This window comes from Homarus americanus, unplaced genomic scaffold, assembly GCF_018991925.1.
Source record: "Homarus americanus isolate GMGI-L3 unplaced genomic scaffold, GMGI_Hamer_2.0 scaffold5589, whole genome shotgun sequence".
NCBI lineage: Eukaryota > Metazoa > Arthropoda > Malacostraca > Decapoda > Nephropidae > Homarus > Homarus americanus.
The window spans coordinates 1,999,942-2,011,137 of NW_024736650.1; the positions used below are offsets into that span (position 1 = coordinate 1,999,942).

The 11,196-nt window shown below is 39.1% G+C and overlaps 1 protein-coding gene across 1 annotated transcript in view; it reads right to left on the reverse strand.

Moving 5' to 3' along the window:
• The window catches only part of LOC121872270 (cystinosin homolog), a 32,605-nt gene extending 25,172 nt beyond the window's left edge, over window positions 1-7,433 (reverse strand). The window contains exon 1 of the mRNA XM_042374935.1: window positions 6,343-7,433. Within this exon, the coding sequence (XP_042230869.1) occupies window positions 6,343-7,344 (1,002 nt within the window). The 5' untranslated portion in view covers window positions 7,345-7,433. The remainder of the gene's footprint in view (window positions 1-6,342) is intronic.
• Window positions 7,434-11,196: the final 3,763 nt, after the last annotated feature.

Here is an 11,196-nt window from a genome sequence, read left to right on the forward strand (position 1 = left end):
TGACATCGGTTCTTGTGGGACTGTATGCAAGAACAGGAAACACTGACCCGTGTTTACTGGTAAACCTGCCCGATGAGAGATACAGCTGAAGCAAGCAGACAAGATGCTTGCAATACGCTGGCAAGAAATGCGTGCTGTACAGATGCTGTCAACCGTGCACAAGGGTGAAATGGTTGACAGTGGAAAAAGGGACTGGACCACAGGAGAGGTCATGAAAAAACCTGATGCTGTCGTAGACTACAATGTCAACATGCGCCTTGTGGATATAAGTGACATGCAGGTTGGCATAATTGAGTGTGTAAGGAAATATGTCAAGTGGAACAAGAAAATGTTCCTCCACCTCTTGGACATCACCATTCTGAATGCATACAACTTGTACCTTGAACAAACCGAGAAAAACCCTCTCTCAGGGTTTTTCAGAAGCAAGTTATAATACAGCTCCTAAAGAAGTATGGCAACATTGTGGAAGCTGTACCATGATGTCACAGCCAAGCAGGCCGACCTGACATTGCTTGCACGTGACTGGGTTGTTCGTCACAACCTGAACGACCTACCGACTGGTCCAGGTAGTTGTAGGGGGCAAAGGCGGTGTTATGTCTGCGTTAACACCACAAAGCGTGCAGCTAAGCGTAAGGACATGACGGCGTGGTGCAAGGAGTGTGACATTGGTCTCTGTAGACCTTGCTTCGTGGAGTACCACTCTTAAGAAAACATTCTAAAACAGTGCTTGTAAATAGTGTAAATAGTAGTATAAGTGTATTTGTAAGGAACAAAGTGACATATTTGTGGAAAAGGTACACAGTTGTACGCATTCACTCGTCACTACCCACAAGCGCTGGCAGACAGCGAGTGAGGCGTCAGGGAAGCACCACTACCTCCACCACCTATCACCACCACCTCTCCTCCTCCTATGCACAGTCATAGGAGAGCTTTTTGGTAAGTATCTACATTTATTTGTTTGTTTATTTTACATTGTTTTCCTTTTTATCATGTTGTATCAAAGTAATATTGCTAAAAGTAGAGTAGTTGTATTGCAGTGTAGTATTACTTTGTGATAATGCTCTGATTATGTTATGAATGTACAGTAATCCCATGGGTTTATTTTATCGGTTTTGACCATTCGCGGATTTTTTACGAAAAAATTCTAGATACAGTGGGGTTTGCTATAACGAACGGATCCTACTACGAATATTCCTATAACGAACGGTTTTACCTATAAAATTGAGAATGCTATAACGAACGAAACTCCTACAACGAACATTTAAATTTTTTTTTCTAATTTATTGTTTTTTTATTACAAATATTAATGATATTCTTTATTTCAGGGGTTTAGATGCATATTTATGCACTTTTTTACAATTTTTAAAATTTTATATTATATTTTTCAGTGTTAAGTGGTTGTATTTGGGGGCCTGGAACGGATTAATCCTATAACGAACGAATGCTATAACGAACAAGGTTCTAGAACCAATTAGATTCGTTATAGCATACCCCACTGTACAGTGATCCCTCGGTTAACGAGATTTCGGTTAACGAGTTACCTTCCATAAGATTCTCAACTTCGGTTAACGAACAATCCCTCGGTTAACGAGTTTCTTACGAGCCGACCTCAACAAGTTTTCGCTTGCACTTGGTGGTCAACCAGCTGTAGTATTAGTCCGCCAATACAGTAATCGGTTCTAGGGCTTAAATTCCTTACTATTTTAGTAAATATCAAGAAGTTTATACTATTCAATAATTTTAAAAGTATATATTAATTTTTTTAGTCATTTTAACAATTATTGAACATAATTGAAGGTAAAGTGACTAGTTTTATGCACGTCACCCAGCCTCTTAACACAGCAAACAAGCGTTAGTCTCTCTCTGTTTTCAGTGGAGGTAACATCTTGCTTGAGACTCGCTTCAACTAAATGCTTTTCTTCTGTGTTTCCAAGCAAATTATTGGTCATTTTGAAATTTATTTTACATATTGACAATATACAGTGACCCCTCCGTTAACGAACTCAATCCGTTCCAGAAGGTCGTTCGTTAACCGAAACCATTGTTTCAATGGGTTTTTGGGTAATTGGTTCCAGCTCACCGAAAATTTCCTAAATTCAACAAAAATGGTAGAAAAGTTCACTTACTTTGAGGTGTGTATGTAGAAGGCTCCTGATGATGATGATGATGATGGGATTTAGAATGGGGGTGGAGGAGAAGGAAAAACAGAAGGCATTGGGGTGGAAGAGAAGTCACCCCATGGCGCCATTTCACCCATAAAATTTTAGCTCTCTTGGTGTAATTCAAGATTATTTTCTTTAAATCAACACTGCACTGCATTATATATTGTCAATATGTAAAATATATTTCAAAATGACCAATAATTTGCTTGGAAACACAGAAAAAAAGCGTTTAGTTGAAGAGAGTCTCAAGCAAGATGTTACCGCCAGTGAAAACAGAGAGAGACTAACTCCTGTTTGCTGTGTTAAGAGGCTGGATGCCGCGCATTAAACTAGTCACTTTACCTTCAATTATGTTCAATAATTGTTAAAATGACTAAAAAATTGAATATTAAACTTTTAAAATTATTGAATAGTATAAACTTCTTGATATTTACTAAAATAGTAAGGACATGTCTATGTCCTTTACTGTATAGTACCCGAATATGCAGTAATTGTAAGCACAGTTTAAGCTTTGAAATAGGAAGAACTTGGCCACCATTATTATATTTTCTTTTTGTTTTTATTATTTGATTTCATATATTTCAAATAGATTTCCTTCGAATTCCCCTAGATTTAGCATTTCCTTAAAAAGTTCTCTGTGAGCACCAAATTTCCTTGAAAGTTTCATCACTGAAACTCAGTCCATTGTGACGACCTTTTACCAATAATATGTATACAGTAGGGTCGGGATATAGTATAGCGACTTTATATAAAAAAAATTTTTTATCGCGGCCACCAAAATTGTCGACATTTTCCAAAATATAGCGATAATTTTTTTTATTTCGTGAAGGAAATCAGGCAGGAAATATTTAAAATTTATCACGACTACCAAAATTATCGACATTTTCAAATATACAGTGATAAACTTGTTTACAGTAGACTCACAACTTATGTGGGGTTATGTTCCTGGGACCTCACATAAAGCCAAAAACCGTATAAAGTCAGAAACACTCCTAAAAATCCCTAAATTGACCCAAAATTTTGAGTTGAAATACTGTACAGTACTCTAAAAAACTAAAAATGTTATCTCTTGTGCAAAATATATGATGTCCTTATTCAAATTCTTTGCTGTCTTGCAATGATTCCAGCAATGCCATTTATATTCTGCTAACTTTAGACTGTCAAGTTTAGTCACTTTTATTGACCTCTAGAACTTAACCCTATTTTCACCATTGATTACATGTAATTATATATAGCGATTTAGTATATAGCGAACATACTTGGACCCTATCTCGCGATATATCTCGACCCGACTGTATAACAAAGTATTGGCTATATCGGCCGAAATTTCACCAATACCAATGCTCCAAAAATCAGCAATACCACCGATACCAATATATCTGTAATCCTAATGCAACCTGAGGGCTAGACATTTGCTTTAGGGTGTTTAATTTTCAGGTGAATAAGCTGTGAATTAATCTTCATGTGTTCCCATTACTTCTTAGAAAGGAAGAAGCTATATACAGGACCGTCCTGCACCAAATGCAAAAGGTTATACAGTACACCCGGATAATTCACGGATTTTTATTTTGCGGTCCTTTATTATCTGCAGATGACACCCTGGAAGTATCCAGGAATGAATCAGGGTAGTTTTAAAGTTGCCAGCATATTTGCGGCCGGAACATATATACAATACAGGTGAAAGAAATAATTGTCCTTAGGGCAAACACATCAAGAGAATATACGTAATTTGGGAACTAATCTTTTTTTGCGCTTTATTCAAATGCCATGCCAGGACAAGTCATGGTACAGTATGTCTTTTTAATTTGTATTTTCATCGCCTTCGACACCAATCAGCTCATTAGTCGTTTGGGCGGTCAGTCACGTCTCTGTTATGCACTGTTGGCAAGTACTGGGCATGCACCGGCTCCTGAGTGTATCTAAACCTGCACCAGTGTTGGTAAAGGCTGGTCTTGAAGCAGGTCACACTCAATACCATCACAACACACTCTGGTAGAATGTTCCAAGAGTTCACAATTCTCACTCCAAAAAGTTTGCCCTCACAGTTTTCGGGACTTGTCATCTCATGTCATGTCCTGATATGACATTTGAATACGGTGCAAAAATAGTTTAGTTCCAAAATCACGTGAAATCTCCCACCCCTAATAAAAATGGTCCAGTATATAAACTTTTTAAGTTAGTTGCATGACGGTCCTGTATACTCGTATAGCTCAGTTTCTAAGAAAACTTATCTTTGAGGGTGCTTAAAACACTATACTGTATCTTATTTTGGTAAAATTTTCCTTGTTGCCACTATACGAAATCAAAGTTGAAACTATTTTATTCTGATAGTTTTGATGTGTTATGAACGAATTTCACCCTCATTTCTGGCGCAAATCAATAGTTTCTGAGATAATCCTCCCCTCTCATCTTAGAATCTAGAGATTTCCTTTAAAATTCAAGGTTAAAAGTGTTCAAAACACATAAAATTCCATCAGAAACACATCTGGTTAATATTCGTCCACTGGCTGCCCGCAGGTTTCCAATTTTCAATGTTACAGACACCAAGACTAAAAAAATCCAAATATACAACTTCATATCATTTCTGCAAATCAATATTAACGGAGTATCTCACAAATTTCTAGGAGTCACTTGTCTCCTCCTCCTCTTTGCGACATGACAACCAATGACCTTCCTGTATCGTGTCATGTGACTTGGCTGGCCAATCATTTTGAAGCAGCCTTCCACCGCGCAATTTCGAATTTTGAAGGCTCGTGATGGCGTGTGATAAGTGTTCCCTCCCTTATTTAACTGTTATTCAGCGAGTGTATGAGAACAACAGTGAAGTAATCCATATATTACAAGATAACGGTGTCCTACCAACATCAAGACTGTCCTACGTGTGGAAATTGTTTACGTTTAAGAAAAGACAAATTCTTTTGCCTGTACCCATAAGCTGTATCCTCCACCACAGTAGCAGATAAGCTAAAAAAAAAAAGTTAGGTTAGGTCAAGTTAAGTTAGTTAAGTTAAATTAGTTGGTTTGGTTAGGTTAGGTAAGGCTAAGTTTGATTTTTTGGGTGTTATATGGTGTGTTTTACTCAAACCTGACTGCCATTTTGGTGCAAATTAGCAATTTCTGTTACAAATTAATTATTTTTATTTTTAAACCGCTAATTTGCACGAAATGAAGGTCAGATTTGAGTAAAGCACACCATAATACACAAATAAAACCCATTTTTGTATTAAAACCTGAGGACAGCCAATGGACGAATATTTACCAAACGGCAAATTTTTACTTTAGGACATGAATCCCTAGAAGTTAACCAATATGTTTTTCCATTGTATTTTGGTGTGTTTTAAACAAATCAGACCTTCATTTTTGGCCCAAATTGATAGTTTTTGCCCCCCCCCCCACCAATAATAATGGGGGAGAGCCTGGGAAATCAGAGTTTTTGAGCGGGAGGGAGAAAAAAAAAAAAGAGTCATTTGACCTAACAAATCCTAACCCCTAGTTAGGGGCTCTGCACCCGGACCCCCAGTAGGCCTAACCTAAGCCCTAGCCGGGGGCTCTGCCCTCGGACCACCAGTAGGCCTAGCTTAAACTAACCTAAATACTTCAGTAGTTAAAAACTTTGGGGCGTGCCATGTCCGAAAGTACAATACCTTAGTTAGAAGTGGAAGAACCAGGGATATGTAAGAATTGGATAGAATGATCGTCTTTTTCGTAAAACTCGTCAATAAACATAAAATAATTATAGGAGCACAAACGACAACCAACCTCCACCACAGCCAATGTGAAGCTGGTCAATGAAATTAAAATCGTCCCCAGGCTGCTTCCTTTGAAAAAAAATCAAATGTGATTGGTCGAAAAATTACCTCATTGGTCACGACTGGATGATGGCAGTCAACATTGCACATGAGTGATGCGCCGATAACATCATCTCAGACGAAGACTGAAAAACTACTTACAATCAATTAAATTTAATTGTGTCGCTATTATCCATTTCCGCCATGTATTTATGGGGTTCAAAATGCTCAGAATAGCAAGATCTAAATCTAAATGTTTCAGTAGTTTATAACTTTCGGGGGCGCTTATGTCCGAAAGTAAATTAATACCAATTCCCGAGATTTGTTTACTGGCAACAAGTGAAATAATACCCTTATTTGTACTATATACTGTAGTATGTATAGTTAGTTACCTGTGGAATGTATTTGATAAGAGTGATGAAAAGCTTGACATAGGAGACGAAGTAGAGGAAATCCAACCACTGCACCGCCGCGGCAGAGCTCACGATGACCATCACCAGTGAAAGTAATATGACCGCAGCTAGGATTGTCTTTGCGGTCTTTGATATCTGTTGATCTCCACGTTCATAAACGCAACACTGAAACACTTGGATACTGCATGCAAAGAAGGCATGAAGTGAGAAGAGGACATCATTCAGTTGCACTGGGTTCACACCAAAGGGGTGCCTGTGGAAATATTGGTCTTGTATTGCTGCAGTCCAGTATAAACAAACATTAAATACACTGTACAGGAAGAATCCCACAATGTTCAATGACAAATAGTCAAAGTGAAGTCCAATCACACTCTTCCTTCGCCAGTTGCTATAAGTTTGTGGGTAGAAAGACACAGACCAGGCCGTGAAGTAAATCCACCCGACCACATCGCTGAAGTAGTCCAGGTCTTCACTGTGTGATACAGACACTCGCACAAATGCATCCGACACATCAGTCATGTTTACTGGACTTGCATTAACTACCACAACTGTGTGTCCTACACTTGTGGCCTCCAAAACTAAACTGTATGATTCATTTTTTTCCCCAGGATTAAGAGTGATGTTAGGTATTTGCTTTAGTATGTCAACTTCAATGTGAAACATAAGTGTCACTTCTTTTTCATTATTGCCAGTGACCAAGAGACTCAAATTTTTAGTTTGATAATCAACAAATTTCAAATCATGAGTTTCAAATTTACAGGTGGAAGTGAGGTTGCTCTCACGAAGTAACGTGGATATGTGTAAACTGGACACAGGTGTCACTGCTTCTGAGGTCCCAGGTGACGCTAAAAGAGATGCAGCGATTAGTAGGAAATGTTGGGTGTAAATGCTGCGAGCTGGAGACGTGGATTCCATAGTGCCTGGGGATGTGTGATGTTCTTGGGCAACACTACTACTGACAACAGTAAACCACTGCTGCATATAGACATACTGATTAGTGAGTCATGAAGGTGTAGACAGCCACTCCCCCCACAAACAATCAGCTGACTTTACACCACTAATAATGTTGAAAAAGTTAAACGATGAGGGACGCTAAATCATTTATTAACTTTTCTATTTGTTTGCTTCAGGTGCAGATTATACACCCAATCTAAATATCTTTGGGTGGATTTTGGGAAATTAGATTTAAGTGGTTTGTGTTGTCTGAAAAATTAAGGAGTTACAGATTTCATTCGTGGTATAATCCTAACATTCATTATTTTGACACTCACGATCACGGGTTATCTTGTGTTGGTTAAAGTTATTAAGGGCTTAAGTAACAGGTATCATATTTGATATAAAAATCATTAACTATTATTAGCTTTAAATCTTGCCTTGATAAATATAACTGAATGAATTAAAACTATAATAGGGTTATTTTCGTTTGTTATTGAACAATATGAAAAATAACTAATGTAAAACGGGTATATCGACTTCAGCACAATACATTATTTTAATGTGTGATGGGAACGAGGTAGTCAGCTCGTTCAATGAACGAGGTATTCACAATATTTATTTTTATTTATTTTTATTTTGTTTTATCCTCTTCACCACTGATCGGCTCATTAGCCGCTTGGGCGATCGGTTACGTCTGTGTTATGCACTGTTTACATTTACCTTTATCCTCTTCACCACTGATCGGCTTGTTAGCCGCTTGGGCGATCGATCACGTCTCTGATTACTTTTCCTTTTTTTTTAATCCTCTTCACCAAATGATCGGCTCATTAGCCGCTTGAGTGATCGGTCACGTCTCTGTTACTCACTGTTGGCAAGTACTGGGCATGCACCGGCTCCTGAATGTACCTGAACCTGCTCCAGTGTTGGGCAAGTCTTGTCTTGAAAGAGTTCACACTCGGTGCCGTCACAACACTTTCTGGTAGATTGTAACAAGAGTTCACAACTCTCACTCCGAAAAAGTTTGCCCTCACAGTTTTCTGGACTTGCGGCTTCTTCAATCTTGAGCTGTGAGTCTGTGACCCCTTGTGGAGCGAGCATCCGCCAGCTCCAAGTAAGGACTCTCGACTGAGTAGTGCCCCTTGAGATGCTTATACACCTCAATTAGATCACCCCTTGCTCGTCTGTAGTATAAGCGAGGCAAGTTCAGGTATACTGCCCGATTCTGGGGTCACTAATTCTAAGGGGATAACTTTGTAGGGTATGGGATGTTTGGTTCACACTCAGGATGGAATGGAGAAAGGAAACTCACAATGTGCTCTCATGTATACATGTGGTATTGGATGTACAATGCAGCTTGGTGCTGGGAAGACAGCATGGTTACAAGCGTGATGTAGAGAGAGCTGGTTGGTGAGGGTGCTCAGAGGAGGACAGCGTGTGGGTCGCCATGCTCGCCGGCGGGAGCGAGGACCGCCAGGCAGCGGCGGAGGAGGTGGTGTTGCTGGCTGGTTGGTGTAGATAGAAAGAGAGAGATCACCACGAGGTCAGGTTTTAGATAGCAGGGGTAGGCGTGGCTTAGTAGTTGACCTCGGTGATGTATGGCGGCGCTGGGGAATTCACGGGTCCGACTGCGCGATAGCTGATCTTCCCTCTATGATACACCCTACTGGAGGTAATGTTGATGGTCAAGTGTACTGGTCATTATACTTTATTTGTTATTATCATAGAAATCTGTACCTCCTCAAGTATTTGCGTTGTTGTACAGTATATTGACCTAACGAAGAAAGATTATTATTATATATTATTATTATTATTATTATTATTATTATTATTATTATTATTATTATATATTATTATTATTATTATTATTATTATTATTATTATTATTCAATGTCACTTCATCAGCTAAACCATTATACACTACATAATGCTAATACACCACCGAGTACCGTTACATCATACCGTTTGATTGGTGATGTAGTCCACGTGTTGACTTTCCGCTCACAAGATCAAGTGTCTCAATAGAATAACTCTCTAGGCTATAATTTCTCACATTCTGTCCAGACTTGTCCCGAAGTTGAAACACGATTTTTAGTGCTAACCAAAGCCGCCTGTCTCCCTCCTCTCCTCCTTCTTCTTCTTCTTTCTTTTCTTCTTTTTTATTTTCTTTTCTTCTACTTTTCTTCTTGTTGTTCTTCTTGTCTATTACCTCTGCTATCTCTGAGAATTTCCCAGTTTGTCCATTTCAAGGTGTGGAATATCTATCTCTTGTATGATATGGACACGAAGGTAGTACTGTTGTTGTGTATTATTATATTACTCTTTATATTACTCTTATTAATTATGTATAGTAAAGTATTACAGAACATATATTAATTCTATCTAATATCTCCATTTATTGTGCACCATGTTATGTATTTAAATTATCATATTTACATTGTATGTATTCCGCTTGTGAATGCTGGCATCTGTACATGCAGCGAGCAGTAATATAGAGAGAGACTGCCAGTCCTTGTGGTGCGGAAGTGAGCTTCTTGGTCCCTTTGTATACATCTCCCATACGAGAATAAGAACCTACTTTTAAGAGAACAAGTGTTTGTGTATACCTTCAGTAGTATAGAACATTTTGGGGTATTCAAGACGAACACAGATGGCAGTGATTATTTCAGTTAGATACAGTGAAGCCTTCCGCCCAGACTGTGTTAATGGCGTCTCGCCAGCTTCACCGTTTACAGCAAGACTACTACAAGCCTCTAGACTTACAGTGTTATGAAGTGCTATGCTGTGTACAGTGCTGTGCTGTGAAGTGTTTTGTGAAGTGTTGTGTTGTGTATTTTAATCATAATTGTCTGTGCAAAGTGCGGTCAGATGACTAAGGGAGGCGCCCGACAGTACGTGCTTCCCGTCTCTGGTCTGAGGGTAACTGAGGAACCAGCGCCGACGCTGCCCAGTTGCTCCTACGTCTGGCAGTGCGACGAGTCTTCCGGCCGCCAGACACACACACACACGCATTTCACAGAATCACCTTATATTAAATTCTTGTGACTTACTGTAGACTTCTGTAATTCTGTGTATAGATTACGAGGGCTGACCCTTTTTTGCACAGATAGAGTACAGAAGCTGTCGGCATGTCTCACAGGGATCAAAACGATACCCTGGACGATGGGATTATGAGTTTTACTGTGTTAGACCTCTCCCACCCACGTCAGCCCCACTCTCCCCACAGTGACAACGCCAAGTCACCCACAATCTCCCTGCTTCACAGTGAAAGCACTCCCACGATGCATGCGCCCACAGATCTCCTTCAACTGATTAAGTGGATGGAAACTTCTCACGCCAGGACGATATTGCAAGGAGAAATGAGGAAGAAATTGATACAAAGAGTCTGAAAAGACGGGCCAAAGAGAACAAACACGAGAGAACTCGAAGACATACGAGAAGTGAGGATGACCTGAGAAGAAGGGAAGATCAAGCCAGATTTGAAGTCTTGATTTCTCTGTTAGCCTCCCCACAACGATCTACCGCAAGATTCGTATGCTATTACTAATGCTCATACACTAGTGGTACTCAGACTCATTTCCCAGAGTCGGATCAACAATCCTCAAAGGCTGCAACACTAGGGTGTGCATAGGAGGGAAGATCAGCTAAAACTAATGGCCCATCACTTTTTTGGTAGATTTTAGTGTATATAAACAGAAAATAATTTCAGTTTCAATATTTTGCAACCTTTTGCTAGGTAAATTTTAGCGTGAAATTTATCGAAAATCTAACGTACAGCTGCATTAGTGCATTACAATTAAATAGTGAACATTGCTTTCTGACTTCATTCTTTAACAACCCAACTAACAATATTTTTTTCTGTTTCAGATTCTGATGCATTTATAAGTTGATAATATTTGC